Source organism: Branchiostoma lanceolatum, chromosome 7 (genome assembly GCF_035083965.1).
Source record: "Branchiostoma lanceolatum isolate klBraLanc5 chromosome 7, klBraLanc5.hap2, whole genome shotgun sequence".
NCBI lineage: Eukaryota > Metazoa > Chordata > Leptocardii > Amphioxiformes > Branchiostomatidae > Branchiostoma > Branchiostoma lanceolatum.
In genome coordinates this window covers 2,537,501-2,561,124 of record NC_089728.1, presented here as the reverse complement: position 1 = coordinate 2,561,124, position 23,624 = coordinate 2,537,501, and the positions used below count along the sequence as shown (strand labels likewise).

Genomic DNA, 23,624 nt, shown 5'->3' with positions numbered 1-23,624 from the left:
CAGACATGGACACGGAGGGGTTCGGGGACCTCCTGCAGCGGGCGGAACAGCTGACGGCGGACATGGACAGCGGAGTGGAGCTGCCTCGCGTGGAGAGGAACCTTCAGCAGATCCTGGACGCAGGGGAGAGACTGTGGTCCAGAACGGCTCAGGCGGCAGCACAGGACCAGACAGACGCACGGGCGTAAGTACAAGTATAGTAACCTAACCCTAACCCTAACCCTGGACGCAGGGGAGAGACTGTGGTCCAGAACGGCACAGGCAGCAGCACAGGACCAGACAGACGCACGGGCGTAAGTACAAGTATAGTAACCTAACCCTAACCCTAACCCTGGACGCAGGGGAGAGACTGTGGTCCAGAACGGCACAGGCAGCAGCACAGGACCAGACAGACGCACGGGCGTAAGTACAAGTATAGTAACCTAACCCTAACCCTAACCCTGGACGCAGGGGAGAGACTGTGGTCCAGAACGGCACAGGCAGCAGCACAGGACCAGACAGACGCACGGGCGTAAGTACAAGTATAGTAACCTAACCCTAACCCTAACCCTGGACGCAGGGGAGAGACTGTGGTCCAGAATGGCTCAAGCAGCTGCACAGGACTAGAGTATGTATGGAAAATCAACTCCAGTCATGAACCAAACAACAAACAAACAAACAAACTGTGAAGGGTACATTTTTTTTCAGAATTCATTGACACCTAGCTGGAATGGGAAGTACACATGTAGTCATTGTTGCCCTGAGGAAGGTAATTAGCAGAAGTACTACCAAAATGTTTGCAGGTAACTGTTAGTGGTTGTGTATAAAGAAACTTATCAATGATATACATGAAATTATTTTCTCCTCACAGGTCCATTCTTCTGGGTGCCAAGGGTTTTGATGTGCCACGAATCTCACAAAGACTGGAGACCCTAAGTTCAGCCAAAACATTTGAGCCCCTGGAACCAGTCAGGGATACAGACATACAGGTAATACATGTAGGCACATCGATGAAGGTTTGACATCCAGGTAATAAGATACACAGTACAAAAATTACAGCATAGATTTTCTAAACGGTCAGACATTTCAAATACATAGCTATCTTTCGTCAGTGACTGACAAAAACAGGTAATTCTAATTGGCAATTGTAGCCATATGCTATACAAAGCCACTTGGGAGTCTCAATGAAATGTACAATGTAGTTGACTGGTTTCCTGGTGGATCTTCCCAAGTTACCAGTGACTAGTGAATAACAAACCATGTAACAGTTGTCTGCCTTCTCGTACCACAACCCAACACCCAAGCTGACTTGGAGGGGTATACTCATTCTGGAAGATCCTACTTGCGATGCATTGTGCAAAAGTGTAGTGTGGTAATGTGGTGAATAGAGAGGAAGACCATGCTAGTTACCACTGTGGTTTGATCAAGTTAATTTACGTGTATGCATGTTCATTGTACAGAACATAAGGTCAAATTGTAAGACAGTACTTGTGGGAAACAAAGATTTAGATTTGGATTCACTTTGCTGGCTTAAACCTCCCTAAATGTGTGTTTGTACCTTACAGGGATTCTTGCGGAATGAGCGGGAAAATGCCCTGCTGGCAGCTATTGAAGAGTCCAGACGAAATGTATGTATTCAGATGAATTCAACTATTGTTGCCATAGCAATGCTGCATTGAACTAATAGCTAACGAAAAAATGCCATGCTTCATCCTCAGTCAGAGGTTCGACCTCTTTAATTACCTTCACCGTCTTGTGCACCTAATCTAAAAATCTTAGTGCTCTGTAAAAATTTGTGTAAACAACATGAAATAAAGTAGAATGTCAACAAAATCTAATTACAAACTTTACTGCCTCTCTTTAGAGCTTGGATCTGAATCATATTGTTTATTGTGGTCATTTGGTGCACAAAAAAGTGATTTGCACCCAGTTTTTCCAGCCCTGATGTAAATGTCTGCATTTTTCTTCCCCTCCTGCCCAGACGTTTGAGTCTGTGGAGCGTCACCACTGGGAGTTCATGCAGCAGGAGTGGGAGGTGGAGAAGCAGAAGATCCTGAACGCTCTCATCAGCGCCGGCGAGGAGGCCTTCGACTTCACACAGGACACAGGAGAGGTGAGGACAGCTGCAGGGGAGAGTTTGTAGACTTTAGACCAGGCCCACCGCTGTCCCAAGGACTTGTCCAGAGACGAAAACTTGCCTGTTGGGACAGACAAAAATTTCACCCTGTCCATCTAAAATCTGAACTTCATGAAATGGACCAAATTGTATGTGGAAAATTTATGACATAGTACACAATGAGTTGGACGGAAACAAAATTAAAGCTGGAGGCAGCAATACTGACTGGTTCCACTTCCAATTAGTACTGCTAGGGGGTGCTGCAGTTGGAAGAATATGGTCCCAAATTTTAAGAGGACTTACATGCAGCTTGTACAATGTAGATCCCTTTGGTGGTGTAACAAAGAACTGTACTTGTAGTAATACTATTATCCATTTATGTTCCAACTAGTTGAAAAATTACATATTATCAGACTTTTGACTTTTGTTGGGATCATAAAGATTCCCAATCATTGATATCAGCAACTATTCTTTTACCAATCTGCTGAATGAATTTTTCCTTTTTCTCAGGTTCCTGGTCAGCTGGGTGATACCACTGTGGGCACGGGGAGGAGCAACATGGATAACATGGAGATGTCCTATGCTAGACAGGTCAGTACAGCAGGGATAAAACTTTCTTTCTTTAAGATTTCTTTAGAAACTCTATTTGCCAATGGAAAGCCAGACAAGCAGATTGATTTTCATGTGTGAAATTTGTTTTTCTGTTGTGTGTTTTTCAGGTGTTTGTGTACAACGATGCAGTGGTCCAGGGAGCGGTCAAGCCAAGTCTGGCCGACCTGTTTACCCAAGTGGCAGACAAGGTGGATGACAAGGTAATCAACATATTTCTCACCGATTCTTTTGTCCAATATCAGGATGATAATTTCAGAATTATTTAACACAGTGACTTCAAGTCATTATCCGGATTTCTAGTCTTTGGTTGCATCATTGAATTGAATCATTCAGACACAAACAAGTATTGTATTTTTATCAGCATTTTGAAGGTTTGACAAATGATATCAGATACATTGTTTTCTTGTCATTTACCAACCTGATGAAATTATTCACTGATACACAAGATACATTTTGGTATTTTGTATAACACATGTTAGTACATGCACACACACACGCACACACACACACACACACACACACACACACATGCTTACACGCACATACAAACACACACACACATGCAAGCATGCACACAGACACACACAAACACCCACACACACATACATGTACATACACACACACAGACACGCACACAGACACACACAAACACACACACATACATACATGTACACACACACACACAGACACGCACACAGATACACGCAAACACTCACGCAAACACTCATGCAAACACTCATGCAAACACGCATGTATAACTGTTACAGTTACTATAACATCTATTTTGTCCCCTGTACAGAACATCCTTGACCTGTGGCTGATGGTACAGACAGTTACAGATGTGCCCCTGGTCCAGGCTCAGTCTCCCATGGGGGCCAGGAGGTCCTCACAGCTACAGAGGGCCTTCATAGGGAAGGCCAGGCACTTCCTGGAGCAGAGGTACTTATACAGTAGTAATGCTACGGTCGCATTTCTAAACAGGAGACCGAGGGTGATTTTATTTATGTCAAATCCACCTGAAAACCTTCAATGCGAAATGCACCAAAAGTTGAGAGAATTTAATTTCGTATCCTCAAACAAAAAATTGCAACAACATCAACGGGTTGTTGACACTGATACTTGAAGGCATTTCTTCTCTTTTTCAGAGCTGATACTAGATACTTAGTATATATAGTCGATATGTCCACCAGTTTATTAGTCATTTTTTATATCATGCATAGTCTGGACTTTTTTCTGTCTTTGAGTGGCATCCACTGTAGAAACAACAGAAGAGTAAAGAGTAAAGCCCCCCTCCCACACCAATATGATTATGACTTTTGTTCAGGTATGTAATGCATGTGAATTGATTGACTAAAGGTAATACTAGTCTGTATAAAGCAAACTCCAGCTGTCCGGGAATTTCTGTCCCCTGTCCGCGGGCGGCTATGCGGTTACAGGGCGGCAAGCCGTTACAGGAGCTTGATTGAGTTCAGGCTAAGGTATTACGGCCCATTTGGGAACTCAGGCTCCGACTGTTTCATCCCCCCATGGCACACACACACACATTTTTGGATGCCCTATCTATAAATCCTTGCTAAAACCTTGATTTTGCTGTTTTGTTCAGGTATGTCCAGTTCATCACTACCACCATCTACGACAACCTGCAGCAGGCCCAGCTGGGGGGCATCCCCGGAACCTACGACACGGTCAGGTCCTTCCTCAACATCAGGCTGCCGGCCGTCATGGCTGGGCTAGAGGTAACTCTACATTTCAGTGTTTGTCTCTCTCTACCCGGAACTCCCTAAAGAATAGAACAGTGGTGCTGCTCCATCCTGTTCTATAATCCCAGCTCCATCCTGTTGATTTTAAAAGTTAGGGTATTTCTTCCAATATTTTCCTAGCTACTGCCTATAATTTTGCCCAAAACTCCAGATTTCATTAATTGTAGACAAGATGTAAAGCTGAAGTTGCAGGGAATGACTTAGATTTGTGTATGGAAAAGGCAAACTGTAACAGCTGCTCTCTTTGGGAGGGGAGTTAGCCCCCCTCCAGACATGCCTCCTTGTGACACGTATTACAACACAGTCCTTTCTCAACATCAGGCTACCTGTGGTCATGGCTGGGCTCGAGGTAACACAAACCATTCCGATCTAAATCAGTAAATGTAAATGAGCTAGGGAATTTTCCAAGTAGCCTCCACAAGCCATGTGGTTAAAAGTCACAGCCATTATTATTTTATTGCTAGGATGGAGAGGTGGATGGCCACCCAGTGTGGGCGATGGTGTACTATTGTCTGCGCTGTGGGGTTAGGGTTAGGGTTAGAGTTATATATAAGCCCTGAACCATGACTGTTCTGTTGTTCCCAGGATGGAGAGGTAGATGGCCACCCCGTGTGGGCGATGGTGTACTACTGTCTGCGCTGTGGGGACCTGGAGGCAGCTGCAGAAGTTGCTGATAACTGGTCTGTACCACTGCTGTTTGTTAGCTTAAGGATACTAACTACATGTAACTCCATCAGTAAATACTCACTAAGCTTCCTGGAGCCCACCACAAAAACTACAGTAAGATAGACACACAAAATTACAACTCAACACAAGTGATAACAATGAATAGTTATAACTTATGGCACAATATGTTAGTGTTTTATTATGACGTAAACCAATGTTTCAAGTGACCCCACGCAATTCAGCCTTTGTCTGCCATGTGGGAATCAGTGTCTAGAAATTTTGAATTGACTCAAATAAACCATTATTATTATCCTTATGATTTATGTTTGTATTGTTGTCTGCATCTAATTTTTCAGCCAAAGTCTGCAGGGAGACTTTGCGATGTTTTTGAGGGAGTATGTTCGCAGTGAGGACAGAAGGTAAGAGTTCTCTTCATCTCGGAATGGGATAAAGCTTCATCTGGGATAAAGTTTGGGTAAATCTTGCTAACCATGTAGAATACATCTATGAATGTAGAATACAACTTTGTTGTGTAGCCAACAACCCAGTATACATGTGTATATCCTCTATTCCAGGTTGTCTCCTAGCACAGAGACCAAAGTTCGGCTGCACTACAGAAGAGCCATCAGAAACAGCACAGATCCCTTCAAAAGGTTGGGAACATGATAATACACAAGTCACCAGTGCACCTAGATATTTTTGTAATCTATAGAGTAAAGGTACTATTGTACATTAGCATACAGAATATTCTTGAAACTTAAGTATCAGAAAAGGCAGTATAATCTTTGTTGTACTTTGTTTACTTGTTTAGAATTTTTACGTTTACTATAGAATTTTAGATGGAAGCTCTTAAGAGAGGCTAGGCTGTAGGGTTTGTAAATATGTTTTGCTGACATTTTTCTTCTGTCGTGAACCCAAAATTCCTTCTGTGTACCTAAATTTTTAGTAGGCTGCGCCAGTTCATCTGTTCCCGATAATGACTTTCAAGCCCTGTCTCAGTATTGCCCATCATGATGACCTTACCTTAGACCTTAGATCCTCCCGCAACTTTGTTGCATAGGTCAACTTGGCTTCGGATTCTCTTCCTCCAAAGGTTGCGGTCTTGTGCCGTTACTGCCATTTCCTCCAGTGAATGTAATCCCAGATAATCCTGTAATCCCATCATGATGAGTCACATCTTAAAAGAGTGCATGTAGATCTTTTCATCCTGCACTTGAGAAGTCAAACAGGAAGGATAACGTGTGTTTGTTTGTGTGTCCCTAGGGCGGTGTACTGTATCCTTGCCTGCTGTGACACGTCAGACACGCACTCGGACGTCGCTGACAAGACTGAGGACTATCTGTGGATAAAGGTGAGCTGTCATCATGATCATCAGTTCTGAACTTTAGCCTCCACCAGCCTCTGCGGGTCGCTGGGAAAATAGTAGAAATTGGCCAAATAGAGTCAATTGTATGAAGGGAGTAGGCTACGGAGAGAGGGTCAAATACAGCGGATGGAAATGTTATCCTCCATGGCCAAATAAAGTCCCCCGGCAAATGTTCTCTCTATAGCCGACGCTGTTAGTCTGGTAGAGACTATCTGAACTTAGTGGCGTCGTGTTGATGTAACGGTTAGGGTGTTTGGCCCAGAACCCACATGTTCTGGGTTCAAATCCCCTGACATGCCACCAAAGTCGTGCCCCTGGGAAATGCACTTAACACGATGTTCTTCACCCCACCTGAGTGTAAGAATGGGAGATATAAAAATAAAAGGCTGTGGGATGAGAGGGTTGGGCTCCGCGTTCCAATGCCATGCACTGGACACTGCCCCTACAGGCTATGGGACTACCCTTACCTACCTTACTGCCTCAAAAAGACTATAGTATGGGGCTACCTTTTACTGAACTTTTTCACCTCTTCACAGCTGTGTCAGGTGTTCTTAGAAGATGACAGTGCAGGCCTCCAGGACAAGCTCACACTACCGCAGCTGCAGAGCCTCCTGTTGGAGGAGTATGGTAAGTGCAGCAGGCACAGTTGACCCTAGTCTTTGTAATACAAAGTCTTGATCTTCAGTGCCATAACAACCCCTTTGCCACAGAGTTTGTGGACAATGTCATAAACCTCTGACACCTGGGAACAAGGTATGAATGTGTGAACCACCACTGTGAGTCCAATATGGGAGTTATGGAACTCACACAAAACAGAACACTTTTGATTAGATTACCTCAATGAGTCAACACATTATTCTGACGACAATGGCACAGTTGAACCTACTTGTAATCTGAGCTTAGCCTAACGAGTGCACAATGAAGAAAGAAGCCTTGATGGTCTGATACCCCTAACCTACAGGTATTTGCCATCAAGTGCCTAGAAAATCTATGGTTGAGAGGGAGGCCAGCTACCATCAAGTTTAGTCATGTTACTAGTAAGTTGACTAAACTGAAATTTTGTAGTATTTATATCTCAAGCGTAGTATGAATTATTCCTGACATACTTTACTGTACTTATAATTGGTTGTGTTCTTGACATTTTGTCCATCCTAATGCCTGGTAGAGGTTTGGCTCAATAACTGTCTGCCAACGTTCTGTTCTTCCCAGGTTTCGCAATGGACAAAAGAAAATTCAAAGCTAGCTCTGTCGCCTGTCACTTGTAATGTGATGGGAGCCGCTAGTTTTGATACACAAAATTGTTGGCTTCCAGAAGTGCGACATGAGTAATGGGTTGTGGGTCGCCTTCCAATATCGTGCCCTAGACACAGTGGATAAAAACTCACTGCCCTTACAACCTCAAAAAGGCTATACATGTAGGACTACCTTTACCTATGAATACCTACCTTTATCAATTACCTTGTGCTGGAAGGTAGTTTGATTTTCTCTGAAGTGTATGTACCAACACAGATGAAATTTCACGATGATTCACATTACTTCAAACCTGGATTCAGCAACCACTCAAAAATGACTCAGGGAAAATGGTTTCTCAGGACAGGGTGGGTTTAACTATGTAAAAATGGATGTGACTGTTTTAATGGGTAGGTATAACTGTACTTTGTTTTATTAGGATTTCCATAAATGTCACACTATTCTACCTGGCTGGAGTCTGCTACAATACAATTAATTGATATGCAAACAGAAACTTATATAGATTAACCAAAATCAGATGTAGTGAACTTAAAGGGATAGGTCAGAGGTCAACATAGAATAACAGAAACATACGTTTTAATCTGGGTATTATATGCAGAGAGATCCAAAAGTAACAATAACAATTTTTCTCCAGGTGAGACCCACTTCAACGCCGCCCAGCAGCCCTTCCTGTACTTCCAGGTCCTGTTTCTGACGGGACAGTTCGAGGCCGCCATCGACTTCCTGTTCCGCACAGACCAGCTGAGAGCGCACGCGGTCCACGTGGCCGTCGTTCTGTACGAGATGAAGCTCCTACTCACGCCCAACACCGTCCAGGCTCAGCTCCGTAGGTGGTCTTTTTGCAAGGATAATAAAACAGAGCTTGATATACTTTTTTTTCTACATGCATGCACCCATGTAGATAACATGTAACCTTTTCGCTTAAAAAGTAGCCGTTTGGCACTCAAATCTCAGCTGCTGAGAGACTTTCATGTCCTTTAAGTTTTTTGTTTCTATGAGTTTCTTTAGTGTTGTGATCAGAAGATAAAGGCAAACAAACTGCAGTCTTCATAAAGATGTTCTCTCCGTAGTGACGAAGTGGGATCTGTGTGGCATAACGTTTAGAGCATTGGGCTTAAAACCAATATGTTCCACGTTCGACACTCGCCATGCCCCAATGTTGTGCCCTTGGGAATACATAGCATGACAGTAGAGTGACGCCCACCAAACCTCTCTGTTAATCTGTGTAAAGTGTGCAAAAAACGCAAACGAATTTGGTGCGCCAACGTGCCAACATCTGCATATTTGCCACCAAGAGCCGTGGTTTTATTTTCTTCTCCCCCCTGTAGTGACGAAGGAGGATGGTGACCCTGTCCCGATGCGGCGGCTGAACTTTGGCCGGTTAATGATGAGCTACACCCGGAAGTTTGAGTCCACGGACCCCCGGGAGGCTCTGCAGTACTTCTACATCCTCAGGTGGGATGATAGGAAATACGGTGGGCAGTGAACTGATACCTGCCCTTTAGACAAGTCTTCAACTCTTAATATTGATGAAAATAGTAACATTTTTTGTCCAGATCTGTTGATTGTCTTGGTTATCTTGGTATCCATTTTGTTTTCTATGTACTTTTTATTTTGTAGCTTCCCTGCCAAATAAAAAGTTTGGCACCAGTTAATAGAGAGGCAATTATGATTTAGATGCATAACATTGTGTTTAATATATGAAAGAGCTTTGATTTGCTCTAAATTGTAGTGGTATTTTAACAGGGTTCGAACAGGCATTTTTATCTTCTTGATGCTGCTTCAAAAAAATATTTGATACTCAAAATAATCATTGATGCAAGGGCCAAATGCTTCTCTATCAAATGGTGCTATAATTTTGCTAAACCAGAACTAGTAGAATAGGGTGGACGCCAGGCTAGGTACTGGTTAAAATTCACAGTTTAGTCTGAACATTTTGAACTTTTTATTTTGATTTCATTTGGATCTACATAATATTGGGATGAATTTTTTTACTTCAGTTACATTCAGCATAAGGATAATGTAAGAAAATGTTTTAAACGTGACCAAGGAGCAAACGTTGTTTCTGCAGGAACCTGAAGACCCCCGGAGGAGAGAACCTGTTCATGGCCTGTGTCAGCGCTCTGGTGCTGGAAACAAGAGAGGTCAGGATTAATACATTTAGATAGTCTTCAGCATTGTTATGTTAGGTATAGAGTTAAGTGTATGTAACTGATGCTTTTGCAGTGTTAGTTTTTCACAAATACGTCACTCAAGGATGATGCGTGATGTATGACCATGCTTTTCATACACCAATTCTCTTGAGAAAATAAATCCTTGCACGGTTTAAAGGCAAGAACAGCAATATTTATAAACCTAGTTGTGTGGGTATTATTGGTAACACATGTCTTTTACCTTCCAGTTTGACATGCTGCTTGGGAAGTTGGAAAGAGATGGAACCAGAAAGGTAAGTAGTGGACCACATCTAACTAATGCTATAATATGTTGAACATTTGAAAAAAAACATGACACCTCAGAAAGTTGCATGTAGCTACATGTTTGTCATGACATTACATCAAGTTCCTTTTGCTTCTATATCACAGCCGGGAGCGATTGACAAATTCCACGGCGACACCCACAAGATCATAGAGATGGTTGCGCAGGACACGGAGAGTAAGGGGCAGTCTGAGGATGCTGTCAGGCTGTATGAACTCGCTAAGGTAAACTTCCTGCATGCGCAGTGTATGGTCAATTTTACTGTATGGTTTACAGGATTGGTGTAGTTCTCAACTCTATTTGGATTTCTCAAGAGTTGTTGCTTTAAGAACTACATGTAGCCAAGGTAATCTTCTTGCAGTGTTTGGTTACTCTTACTAATATATGGTAATGATTGATGTAGTACTCATCTCTCTTTTGGCTTCTCATTTATGTCATAGATAACGTGATACTGATTCTGGACCGGGTGATATTTTTGGTTATCACACAGGCTTCTACTTGTGTCACACAGGCTTCCATAGAGTCATTCAAACGCACTTCGCGTATGCCGCGGTTGAAATTTCGAATACCGAATTCGGACGTTGGTATAATTGCTGTTGTTACCAATTTTTCGTTTAAAGACATCAAATTGTTTTCATTTATATGTGTGTTTTCTTGGGAGGGTATGACATAAGTAAGATACATGGGTTGGGCTGGTACCTCTGGTGATAAGGAATACACCGTATTGTATATTTATAGCCCTGACATTATTTGTTGTCCCATGTAGGACCATGAAAAGGTGCTGATCCTGCTGAACAAGTTGCTGTGCCAGGTAGTGTCGCAACCCCCCTGACATTGTTTATTGCCTCCCTGCCTGTAGGACCACGAGAAGGTGCTGATCCTGCTGAACAAGTTGCTGTGCCAGGTAGTGTCGCAACCCCCCGCTCCCCAGTCAGACAGAGACAGGCTCAAGGCTCTGGCAGTCGGCATCGCAGAGAGGTGGGGGAAACGCTGACACTTTCATGTGTTAGATGGAGCCAGACTGTATTTAAACCTTGAAAATTAAATGTTGTGTGTCTACTTATGCCAAGGTATGGTCCTGACCAAATTAAAGTTGGTAGGTGTGTGTAGGAGCTGCCTCATGCAAAATTTATATACATTGTACACGAAAATCAGAAACAGAAATGAGGAGAACATGTTGGAAAATGATTTTACAAGTAGTCCAAGAATTTTCATCAGTCAAAAGGTAAAAGATTTTCAGGTCAAAAGATTTCTCTTGCCAGCGATCGACGGAAAAAAGGCTATGGTCAGCAGGTTTTAGCTAGGTCACCGCAAACACAACATTATTTTCCCTAGACCTGATGACATTGCTGTTCTATTGTTTTAGGGAGAACTTTGTATGTTTATAATTTTTGAGTGTTTACGAGTGCTGAATTTCGGGGTGCAAGCTTGATGTAATTGTGATTTATGTACTGGGTACACGGCTACACAACAAAAGAGATTTTATGTACCAACCTCACAGTGATCTTTCAACTATGTTCCTCAGGGCATAGTAATTACAGTACTCTGTTTTGAACTGCATTCTTGCTCCTACCGTGTGACATGTACATGTACGTCTTTCACCCTGTGTGTTTTTGTAATGCCATGCATGTCTAAGGTTTGGTTGTATGGTATAGTATATATTGTTTTACCAACTAATGAATCTATTTATCGAGGTTCGCTTTATGTTTCTTTGTTACTCATGAGAAGCTCAAATCGGCTTTCAAGCCACTTTTCATTGAGGTCATGAGGGGGGAGGTGTCAGGGTCAGACATGGTATCACTGTACATGGTTGTTACCTCCTTGAAGGAGGTTCACCTAAGGGGGTACTGTTTTGGTCTGTATTTGTGTGTTTGCAACTATAACTCAAGACCCCTTCGATGCATTTGTTTGTAGTTTGGCACATGAGTAGATGTTCAAATGATGCATGATGACTTTGGGCACCGTAGCAGTTTTTTAAGTGAATGTAAAATCATGTAATGCCACCCCCATCTTGTTTTGCAGGTACCAGTCCCAGGGCCACAGCGGAGCCCAGCTGGAGGCCAGCACGTTCTTCCTACTGCTTGACCTGGTCACTTTCTTTGACCACTACCACACCGGTCAGCTGGACCAGGCGCTGGATGTGAGACGTGTTCTTGTTGTTCACCTTGTAGTGTTTAGTGACACATAGGTCAGAATTACTGTTTCAGTTAGGTTCAGTTAGGCGTTAGGAAGGGCATCCAGCCGTAAAAACTCTTGCTACAAAAAACACTTGCACTTGATGAGGAGTTCTGGGGCTCCCCCATCCATGTGTAAGCACGTCAAACCCCCATATGATGGGGAACAAAAGACGTTAAATTGGATAGAGAGAGAGAGAGAGAGTTACTCTCCAAGCAGAGGTTAGTGGTGAAGATTGTTATGGACCGATGTTGAGGTCATTGGACACAGATACAGGGAGCCAACACAGAGATTGTGGAGCTACATGGTTTATTCTCTGACTCCCAGGATTCCAACACATAGAATGACAGCATGGGTCTTTCTCAGAATGAGGCTGTCTTGGACTATTACACTTTCATGAAGGGGGGAGTTACAGTTACTAAATAATGGTCTTACATGTGTCTTAGTGGGTTCATAACAAAGATCATAACCTTTTTATCCTCTGCCCCGTTGGTGGAGATGGCAGACGAAAAACGGGGCAGAGGATAAAAAGGTCACAATCTTCTCCACTAACCACTGCTTGGAGAGTAGTTTCAGTAGCAGGGTAAATGTTTGCAGGGAGGGGTTGATGGCCCTTCCCCTTTAACCTGCTGGAGGCACCTCCTCAAACATTGGATCCCCATTTTATGTCCAGTCCCTCTCCTGTTAAGATACATTTGTAAGTTTAATGGTACAATCTGTGCATGTGGTGTGTACTTGGTATAGAGGTGTACATGTATGTGAAGGTACTGTTTTTTAAATCCATACGACCATACCTTCCTTGGTTTTACAAAGTGTAGGTGCAGGTTATCTTTTATCTTGTATGTAGGTATGCAGAGATCTAGAAAAGAATACTGAGGACTAAATGTGTATAATATTTCAGTTCGTGCTGTTTTTATTTCGCGGTAGGGAGGAAATGGAGTGTTTGTGGTGGTTTTAAGATCGCATTTGAAACAATAGTAGCGCTACAGAAACACGGGCAGAAATGTTCAGTGATTTTAAGTTTGCGGCAAAGAGCTTACTGCAAAAATCGCAAACGTAAAACCACTGCGAACATTTCTGCATTTACAGTACATTTGAGTAACAATCTGTTCCTCCCCCCCCCTCCTTAGATAATCCAGCGTCTCCAGCTGGTCCCCCTCACCCAGGAGGCAGTGGAACAGAGGGTTGCTGCCTTCTCCTCGTACGCAGATGAGGTGAATTTTCTGTCTTACGTAGTCATCTACCGACCTTTTGGTCGACAATACGCTGATGCAAATTTCCTTCTTATTAATAAGAAAGCAAAACCAATAGGTCCCGGGTTCAATGTTCACCATGCCCCAACGCTGTACCCTTAAGGAAGGCACTTTACACAACCTTCCCTGGCGGTGGAGTGACGCTCACCGAGCCTCTTTGGCTAAATCTGTCTAAAAGTGTGCCAAAAACACACTGCGGATTCGGTTGCCGATGTGCCAACATCTAGCACATTTGCCACCAAGAACCGTACATTTTTTCACAAAGTGAAAGTGATCGCAAACAAAGTTTCAGCTCACTGAAGGGCTATTCTTCCACCACTGGTCGTGACACTGACAGAGAAGACAGACGCTATACATACAGGTTCATTGCACCGGGGAAATTCCCCTAGCTCGTTTCAATGACTACAATTAACACTAGCATGCATGTCGGGTGAGCAACACAGCCGGAATCTGTACATTATTTGAACCTGCATTGCTTTGTCCAAGTTCTCAAGTTTAATCACAGACTGTAAGTTGTGTGACACAAGTCGAGGTGCAAGTAGCAGTAAGATATCTGTAGTACACATGATCAGTTTGCATACTGTGATTTGCATACTGGCATCTAATGCTGACGACCCTGTTTTTATCTATAATTCTAGGTGAGAAGGAACCTTCCCGATGTGTTGTTGGCTGCCATGAACATCCTGTACTCCAAGTACAAGGCCGTCAGGTAAGGATCTGTCATGTGTCCAACTCAATCGTCATGGTTACCTTATGAAAAATGGAGGTATTGTGTTCGGTGTGTCTGTGTTTGTGTTTCTGGATATTTTTTAACTGTGCCTGCACTACAGGCTTATACATTGTGTACATTTACAAAAGTAGTATTTGACTCTCAAAAGGGTTGTGCAGTTGCATTTACTTGTTATTTGTATGTTTCACAATTCTTAACCGTACAATATAACTAATGATACTTTTGACTTGTGCTTTCTGCAGTTTTCTATTTCTGCCCTATCCTGCCAAGCATTCAAATAATACTAGCTTTGGTTGTGCTGCATTACCGGTAAACAGCCTTTGAGTCCAGAACCTTTAGATTGAACCCTAATCTCAATACCATTTTGTCACCTTTAACTTGATAGCTGTTTGCAGAGGGAACCTTGCTGTCGGCACTCATGCTGGCTTTCAGCTTGCACCTCACTAGTGTACTAACTGTAGAGGCTCCATTTGTAAGATGTACCAATTAAAGTACTTTTATTGTGTTTTCAGGAGTGCAGGCCAGGCCAGTCCCACATCCAGGGGCCGTCTAAGAGAAGACAGCAAGACAGAGTCTGTGAGTGGTCAATGAAGTCATGACTCGAAGTACCATCTGTATATGTATGTTAGTGCAGGCTAAATAAAGGTGGACACACAAATTAATGCATGCATTGCATACAGAAGATCTGTACTGTTCACGGTGTGATGATTTCTTTGTGGATAGGTAAAACGTAAAACCACTGGAAAAATTTCAAGATTTACAGTATTGATTGCTTCCTGCTTGCCTTCTGCAGTACCTGACGTACCTGAGGAAACAGGCCCGGGCGCTCATCACCTTTGCAGGCATGATTCCCTACAGGATGCCGGGAGACACCAACGCGCGCCTCGTGCAGCTAGAAGTGCTCATGAACTGATTGGGAAGGCCAGGCGGAGGCAGGGCTCTCTCCAGCATCCATCCCTTGACAGATTTTTGCCACCTGTGACTAGGACTGTGTCCAGGACTCCCTCCGTCCTAGGACAATTTTGCTTGCCGGGACAGACAAAAATTTCACCCCATCCGTTTGAAAATCTGAACTTTCTGACATGAAATTGAGGAAAATTTGTTTTCGTAAACTTAAGACGACAGATTTAACAATGAAAATTAACAACATGGGCTCCCAAAGAATGAGTGGGACAGAAAAAAATTTACAGCTGGAGACAGCCCTGCTTGGGCCAGACAAAAACGTTGACAATTCCATGGATAGAAATCAAAACTTCACCTCATTTTCATCATGACATTAACAGTGCTACAAAACTTTTGACAAAGTAGGAAGAAGCATTTGCAATTTGTGGTTTTCTAAATTCCTCAGGCCTGTCGAACTCTAACTGTCAAACTGAGGGAACTGAGAAATATTTAGAGCTGGAAAGAAAGCCCTGGGTAGAAGTTGGTTCATGTTCGTTCTTGGCATTAAAATATCGAGCAAACTTTTAAGAATATATAAGAAAAAAGAACTAGTCAGTAGTCAAAGATTCTTGTATTTTCTTATTGAAAATCAGGTGTACATGTTATGATTTCTCTGTTGTTGGTATTGTTTTCATTACATTGTTAGATCAAACGTCAATAGGAGATTAAGCACCTTCTGTACCAACATAACAACAGAGAGGGTATTAGAAATAAACGTAATGAAACATATCTTTTGGCTTTCTTGACTTATTACTACAGTACCGGTAGGTCATGGCTTACTTTCCAATACTGTTTCTGATACTGTCGATGCCTTCTAGTTCGCAGTGATCTAATTTTGTAGTAGGGAGAAAATGGAGACAGTATTTGCAGTGGTTGTAAGTTTGCATTAACGCTTTAGTCACATACTGTACAGTAATGGAAATGCTATACTGTTAAAGTTTGCTGTGAACATAAAACCACTGTGAAAACTTCTAGAATTACAGTAGTTTGCCCATGTTTGTCTGCCTTCCTTGACCCTGATGATTTATTTCATCATTGAACACGATGCGCCTCAGGCTAGCATGGCGCGAACACCGCCGCCAACCCAGTTTTTTCACTTAAAATGTGCACGTCCAAATTTCAGATTTTCATAAAATGGACATTTACAGCGTCTGCACGTAACATTTACTTACATACACACTAGCCAGATATTTAGTACTGTATTATAAATACAATGTCCAAAAACTGCAATTCATCAAAGTCAAGAACTTGTCAAACTAATCGTGCAGATGCAACTCAGTATCTCATTGTTTTGAAAATAAGTACACTTATTATACACCAAAAATAGTTACTCAAGCAACTGGATGTCTTTCTTCAATGACTAAGGATAGGACTGGAAAACCAGCTGGTTTTATACCAAAACTCTAAATTATTGATATGTTAATGAGGTTAAGACAATTTAGGATGTCTTGGCATAGTCTTCAAAAGAAGATTAACCTTGCCTTGAATTGATCTTTTTTTCTTGTCAAGCTCTAGAGGGTCGGCTAACATCTACACCTCCATCTTTTTACCCTAAATTAAATGCAGAAGTTAACGTACACTGCCTATTCCACTTGTGAAAAAAACACTCAATGACAAGGTCTTGCATCATGCATTTTCTTTTATTGCAAGGAAGCTTGGTTACATAGAGCGGCAAGAGCTGATCTCTGGGCTCCTTCGGTCTTGAAAGGTCATACAAGGAAAATAGAAGATACAGAAGATTTGAGTTGCCATAAGTTGTGGGAAGGTAAGATTTAAAAGGTTATGGTGATGAAACAAGACTTGAAAAGATATGGAGATGAAACAAGATGTAAAATGTTATGACTGACGAAATGTAAAAGTTTTCATTTTCCAAATGGTTGTTAGACTGTTGGTAGACGTGGAATTATAGAGAAAGCTATAAGAGCCCTTTTATCTACTGTATAGGCTGTGAGAGGGGCATCAATTAGTCCTTTAAGACTTCCAAACAAACAATAACTGTTATATGATGTGGGCTTTCCATGTTGCAGATGTAACACCGAAGTTTCCTAACCAGATCTTGTGTGATTTCATTTTGGGACCAACTAACCTGAAATTTTGTAGGGTGGGCAAATACCCCCAGATATTTCTTTTAGATATAGGCCTGTATAAAAAACTACTCAATTTAGTTTTTTTTGCCATTTTCAGATCAAAAAGTTAAATTTTGGCCTCCTGCGCCCTTACATAACAAAATTGACATATGCCCACAATGCAGGACTTCACTCATTTTGTTGCCATAGGCCCCTTCTGAAGGATCATGGTAATTCTTTTTCCCTTCATTTTTGAAACCTGATAGTTTACTGATGTTATCCCCACTGACTTTTGTACTGTGATTTTATTTTCTTGTCATTAAAACTTGATACCCGCTCACGAGCCTTGTCATGGTTAAATGAGGCAAAAGCAGCTAAAATCTATGCGGCTGATCTGCAGTCAATGCTGGAAGGCCAGGATGGTGCTCGGCACACGCAGGATGCGGTGGGACCATCGCCATTCCGGGGGCCTGTTGGAACATGGATAAAAAGGATTAAACATTCAGCTGGTCATATGTGAGAAAAACAATAAAGAACACAAAAGCTGCTACTCACTATTGCTGGATATGACAAATATTTGGCACGGGATATTGGGGACTCAACCCCGGTTGGGTACACCGTCCTAATCTAAGCTTAACTCTGCACCGGTCATCAGTGCATCCAATTATGGATATTAAGTGTAATAATGGTAGATTTTTATGTCAAGACAGTGATAAGATGTTGAGTGACTATTTCAGACAACACGGATTAAGTCTCTAGTCCATGAACTCTACAAAGTGTTGTAATTTTGGAAGGTTACACCATGAGAGATGCACTCAGGAAGGAACAATTAGAATATGTTTTTCTAGCATTGTCTCACTAATTCCGAGCTCTTAAGACGCCTTAGTGTTTCGATCACTGTATTTTGCTCTCTGAACAATACCGAGAGGTATACCTGCCTGCTGTTCATCCAAGCTTGTAGCAGGTACCCTGTATGCATTGCTCCTTGGTCCTGGCACCAGGGCAGCACAGGCACACCTGCAGCAAGGAAACGGTCTATAGTAAGACATCACAACGTCTGATGTTGGACTCCTACCCTAGCGTGTAGGGTTAGAGCGTTGCAGTCCATTTGACGGGACACCAGAAGACATGCTATGAGAGAACCTGTTAATATCGTGCTTGCTGTGCCAGCTTAAATGTTAAGTACAGGACGTGTTTAATGATCATAAGCCTCTACCAGACTAACTAAGCTGGCTATAGGGAGAACAATTTGCGTAGGGAGTTTGACCACCATATAATTTTATTTGCCCGCACCTTCCAAGGTGGAAATGTTATCCTTCCCACGGACTAACTATCCTGGTCATGTACCCTAGTTTATACATCCATAACACCCTTAGTAAGGCCTGTTTTCTCATTATCAGTCGTAAGCTCGTAAGGAGAATTCTTTAATTTATCATTACCAGATCTCCCAGACCAAACCCATGGCTTTTCCCTAATCCCTATCTTTTTGAAGATTTCATGATGACTATCTTACATGGTAGAATCTGTCGGTGACGTGGCGCTTGGGGCAGTACCTGCCAGTCTGTCCCGGACGACAGAACACCAGGTACTCGCACCCAGAGGGGCTGGAGGCAACGTACGCATTTCGGGGCTGGGCGTCTTCAGGACACCCGAGCTGTCGCTTGTCACCTGAGAAAGAAAGTTTATGATGAATTCATATTACAGTGTTAAGATTAGACGTTACTTGATTATGGTCAAAGATGTGTACATCTTTGATTACAAAAAGCTAGATTTACATCGGCACTAGGACACCTGCACAGGATGCCAGAGGACAGAGATGTAAGAAGAATCTTCAACTGGACACCTAAAAAGAAAAGACCAGCAGGCAGACCAAGAAAGATGTGGCTAGACCAAGTCGTTGAGATTACCAGAAGAGAAGAACCAAACTTCCAAGTAGTGAAGAAAATGACTGAGGATAGAGCAGTATGGAGAGCGTTCATAGCGAGGCTGACAACTTACAGGCCATTGGCCTAAAGGCGTCAGGGTGAGAAGGTGAGAAGACTTGGCCCATCACCACTTATTTCTTGAGGCGTGGCTTTGGATAGACATTTCACTATGCTTGCCCCTGGCAAAGCAAATTGCTTAATGCTGCAAATACTGAGGGATTGTTCAATAGAGAGGTTTTTCATTGGACATTCTCGCCTCTATCACTGCCACCTCTATGACACCATCTAAAACTTATCACTTACTTTCTCCAGTCTCGTCATCACCGTCTGACAGAATGACTGCGTCTTCTTCAATCTTCTTTGCGAAGAAGACTGGGAAGTCGGCTTTGAAGTTGGCGAGAGATTCGGGCAGCTCTGCGCGGTCTGCTACGCCGGTGATGACCCAGCGGTTGTCATGCACCTCGATGCCGTCTGCGTCGAGGACAGGGTTGCTTTGGCTCTGCAGCAAGGGATCATGTTCAACATGAGCTGGCACTGACTAAAAATACACACACACACACACACTCACTCACTAATACACACACACACACTCACACACATACACATCAAGATAAACTTTATTTTAAAGGAAGCAAATATCTACCTCAAACTGCTTAATGCCATCCTCCTGCTCCTCGAGACCGGGTTCCCCTTCGTCTTCGATGGAAAGCAGATAACACTGGCGCTCATGAGTGAAGCAGTACAGGGACTTGCCAGACGTACTCTGAGAAGGTTATGAAAGAAGCCATGTTTAGTAACCCACGTTTACACGTTCTCAAGAGCAACAAAACTGTATGGAACTGACTTTTCAGATCTCATGAGAAAATGACATCACGCTTACTGATTTGAATATGGTTTGAATGTAATTTGAAATGCTAAAATGTATGTGCGCCTTAGCAATGTTCAAACTTCAAAATCAAGGCGGCCACCAGATTTGGAAATAACATAGCTTTCACGGGTGATCTAAGTAAGTTCCCAAGATGTGGCCATGACAATAAAACAACGCAAGAACCTTCAGACTCCAAGACAAGTATCGCATTTGTGCTTTGCTTTGACGGTCACATCTTTCAGTACGTTTTACTACAATAACAACCAGAAAAGAGGCTTCAAGGAACAGTGACAGACTGAATAGGTCTATTTTCTTTATACCATGAATATATCTGCTTTTACCTCTTTGTCATTGAAGCAGTGGCGGATATCCACCTCAGCTCGCTCGTTGTGCGCAGGCACGTGGAGGGTCTCGCAGTTGTTGACGTTATCAAAGCTGATCGTCTCGGCGAAGACCACGCCGTTCTCGCTCACTTTGACGGTCTCCGTTCCCCCCTGAAAGTATGGGAATGTCTCTATTTTTGAGATCTTTTCAAGCTTCAGTGCAGCACATTTCAATGTCTACGCTTGTGGGGCCCTTGTGCAAAACTTGGATAGGAGCGCGATACTAGCATAATTGTCACAATCTATGAAAGACTCTTTGTCTTTCTTACGTTGTCTTCCTAACATTTATTGGGTAACACAGGTATCCAGGGAGGAAATGGATGATACATTTTGATGAAAATATAACAAGCCAAATGACGTTTTGATCGCACAGATCTACACTTCTCGAAACAAGCACATCCGGCCCACCCTAGCCCTAGCACAGAAAATCCGGGGGGATAAAACACCCCTCTTCATCTCAAAAGGTCATAGGGAGCAAACCATAGCCTAAAAATCCACTTGGAATGGCCACTTTATATGTCATTGCGTAGATTCGTGCATTTGTAAATGTGTTTTTATGATATGTGTTAATGTATGTATGTGTAAATGAAAAAAAGTTCGGCCCACCTCGGCCCTCCTTCCAAGAGTCCCGTCGACGTTCTCAAGGGCCGCGCGGAGAGCCTGCAGCACGTCTTCCACCTCATGATCATGTACGGACCTGGCGCAGGCCGCACCGGCCAGGCACAAAACCAGCACAAGATAGATCCTCATGGTGCTGCTGGGTGAAAAAACAACATTGAATTTGCATGTTCGGATGTCTGTCTCCTCGTAAAGTCGACAGGGTGGGTTATCGTTGGTGATCAGCAAACTTTTGCTGTTTAAGTATTTTCCCCTCTTTTTATTTATTTGACACAAAATTCCTGTCACAAAAGGCATACCCCTTACGAATTATAGAAATTTATCATGCTGTCTCTATCGCATGAGTATCGTTGTGTCTGTGTTTGAACCGGTTCTCCCTATATTGACGACTATATTACTAGATGCAGTCCGAAAGACATACTAGAATGGCCGCAAACAAACGGCAAAATCTATGCCGTATTTGTGGTTGATTTTACCGGTGGGGCATGAAGATTCTCCTGATCTCCATGGCCTGTGGGATAATGACTGTGTTGGTGGCCCGGGCGCATCGTGTTGGAATGCAAATAGTACAAGGTGCAGCAAGACTGGCTTCGGTGGTCAGGTGGGGTGGACGCAGGGGTCTGGGTGGCGTGGCGTGGCTGTGGCCTCTGGAAGGAAGGGGCCGTGGCAAGACTGACGGGTACTGGCAAGGCCAAGGGCAACGTCGCTGTAGTGACTTGGGGGCAACCGGTGTTGCAGGGCGGACGGGGTCTGGGGCCGGGCGTCGTCGCTGTGGTCTCCGGGGAATGCCGGTTTCCAGAACGGACGGGGTCTGGGGCCGGGTGGCGTGCCTGTGGTCACTCTGGAATGACGAGTGGCAGGGCGGACGGGGTCTGGGGCCGGGCGTCGTCGCTGTGGTCTCCGGGGAATGACGGGTAGCGGGGCGGACGGGGTCTGGGGCCGGGCGTCGTCGCTGTGGTCTCCGGGGATAACGGGTAGCGGGGCGGACGGTGTCTGGGGCCGGGCGTCGTCGCTGTGGTCTCCGGGGATAACGGGTAGCGGGGCGGACGGTGTCTGGGGCTGGGCGTCGTCGCTGTGGTCTCCGGGAATAACGGGTAGCGGGGCGGACGGTGTCTGGGGCTGGGCGTCGTCGCTGTGGTCTCCGGGGATAACGGGTAGCGGGGCGGACGGTGTCTGGGGCTGGGCGTCGTCGCTGTGGTCTCCGGGGATAACGGGTAGCGGGGCGGACGGTGTCTGGGGCTGGGCGTCGTCGCTGTGGTCTCCGGAGATAACGGGTAGCGGGGCGGACGGTGTCTGGGGCTGGGCGTCGTCGCTGTGGTCTCCGGGGAATGGCGGGTGGCAAGCTGGTCTGGGGCCGGGCGTCGTCGCTGTGGTCTCCGGGGAATGGCGGGTAGCGGGGCGGACGGTGTCTGGGGCCGGGCGTCGTCGCTGTGGTCTCCGGGAATAACGGGTAGCGGGGCGGACGGTGTCTGGGGCTGGGCGTCGTCGCTGTGGTCTCCGGGGAATGGCGGGTGGCAAGCTGGTCTGGGGCCGGGCGTTGTCGCTGTGGTCTCCGGGGAATGACGGGTAGCGGGGCGGACGGTGTCTGGGGCCGGGCGTCGTCGCTGTGGTCTCCGGGAATAACGGGTAGCGGGGCGGACGGTGTCTGGGGCTGGGCGTCGTCGCTGTGGTCTCCGGGGATAACGGGTAGCGGGGCGGACGGTGTCTGGGGCTGGGCGTCGTCGCTGTGGTCTCCGGGGAATGGCTGGTAGCGGGGCGGACGGGGTCTGGGGCCGGGCGTCGTCGCTGTGGTCTCCGGGGAATCACGGGTGGCAGGGAGGGGGTGTCTGGGCTACGGGTAGTGCTGAGCATTTCGACAGTTTGTAGCTGGATAGGCGTCGTCTGGCCAGGGGGTATTTATTAGGCAGCATAGGTACGGTGCTCGAAAACGCAAACCACTGCTCAGACCCACCACGGGGAAACAAACTAACTACAAAATTCACTGAAACATAGCCCCTGTCAGTTGGGGCGAGTCAACCTTTTCCATTCCAGAACAACAACAAAAATATCCTGAAACTCACGCTCGGGCTTCTCAGAAATCGCAACACAAAATAAACGAATAAAACCAGCCAGTGCTGTGCTATGACTGCCACAGAAATTGACAACAACTTACAAATCAAATCAAATATGAATGTTTAAGGACTATCACATAGATTTGGAGAGGGATCATGAACACTACATGGATGGCGATAGGTTGTATGCAATACAAGACCAATAACACCACGGAAATCAACTGTCTTTGTTAATGTGCAGGGGCTGCAACCGTTCGACAGGAGTACACCGACGCTGACACTAGCTGGCTAAATTGTCGATCTATAAAAAGCTCAATGTCAAAGTAACTTGCTCACCGTGGTTGAATTTCTGGCGTCTGTGGCTGTCGAATATCTCGGATGTTCTTGG

General features: G+C 44.4%; 2 protein-coding genes and 2 long non-coding RNA genes across 8 annotated transcripts in view; 1 reads left to right on the top strand and 3 right to left on the bottom strand.

Moving 5' to 3' along the window:
- Nucleotides 1-921: 921 nt before the first annotated feature.
- Nucleotides 922-16,054, top strand: LOC136438539 (nuclear pore complex protein Nup93-like). Of its 3 annotated transcripts, XM_066433361.1 has the most exons (24): nt 922-968; nt 1,545-1,607; nt 1,961-2,092; nt 2,606-2,686; nt 2,815-2,907; nt 3,507-3,646; nt 4,311-4,443; nt 5,053-5,147; nt 5,490-5,552; nt 5,709-5,786; nt 6,397-6,484; nt 7,036-7,126; nt 8,385-8,576; nt 9,079-9,205; nt 9,822-9,894; nt 10,152-10,196; nt 10,333-10,449; nt 10,992-11,036; nt 11,130-11,203; nt 12,248-12,365; nt 13,531-13,614; nt 14,292-14,362; nt 14,896-14,959; nt 15,177-16,054. In XM_066433361.1, exons 3-24 carry the CDS (start codon nt 1,997-1,999, stop codon nt 15,294-15,296), a joined length of 2,088 nt encoding a protein of 695 aa, XP_066289458.1. In that variant the 5' UTR covers nt 922-968; nt 1,545-1,607; nt 1,961-1,996; the 3' UTR covers nt 15,297-16,054. The 3 variants fall into 3 exon arrangements, with proteins under 3 accessions (XP_066289458.1, XP_066289457.1, XP_066289460.1); XM_066433360.1 differs by lacking the exon at nt 10,992-11,036 and having other exon boundaries at nt 11,085-11,203; XM_066433363.1 differs by lacking the exons at nt 10,992-11,036; nt 14,896-14,959; nt 15,177-16,054 and having other exon boundaries at nt 11,085-11,203; nt 14,292-14,366.
- An 892-nt stretch (nt 16,055-16,946) lies between these two features.
- LOC136438541 (uncharacterized) overlaps nt 16,947-23,624 on the bottom strand; it is a 30,528-nt gene continuing 23,850 nt past the window's right edge. The window contains exons 1-2 of one of the 3 annotated variants that reach the window (XR_010756448.1): nt 18,330-18,408; nt 16,947-17,861 (exon numbers count right to left, since the gene is read on the bottom strand). This is a non-coding gene — a long non-coding RNA (uncharacterized lncRNA). Of the gene's footprint in view, nt 17,862-18,325; nt 18,409-23,624 lie in introns of those variants that run through there. The other 2 variants (XR_010756447.1, XR_010756449.1) reach the window with 2 other exon arrangements.
- On the bottom strand, nt 18,909-20,075 carry LOC136438479 (uncharacterized). Its single transcript, XR_010756430.1, has 3 exons — nt 19,960-20,075; nt 19,620-19,815; nt 18,909-19,059 (listed from the first exon to the last, which is right to left on the bottom strand). It is a non-coding gene; the product is annotated as an uncharacterized lncRNA (long non-coding RNA).
- The window catches only part of LOC136438257 (uncharacterized), a 3,228-nt gene continuing 102 nt past the window's right edge, over nt 20,499-23,624 (bottom strand). Inside the window, exons 1-3 of the mRNA XM_066433021.1 lie at nt 23,573-23,624; nt 21,174-21,321; nt 20,499-20,678 (exon numbers count right to left, since the gene is read on the bottom strand). The exon at nt 23,573-23,624 is cut by the window's right edge and continues 102 nt beyond it. Coding sequence (XP_066289118.1) covers nt 20,499-20,678; nt 21,174-21,317 — 324 coding nt within the window. The 5' untranslated portion in view covers nt 21,318-21,321; nt 23,573-23,624. The remainder of the gene's footprint in view (nt 20,679-21,173; nt 21,322-23,572) is intronic.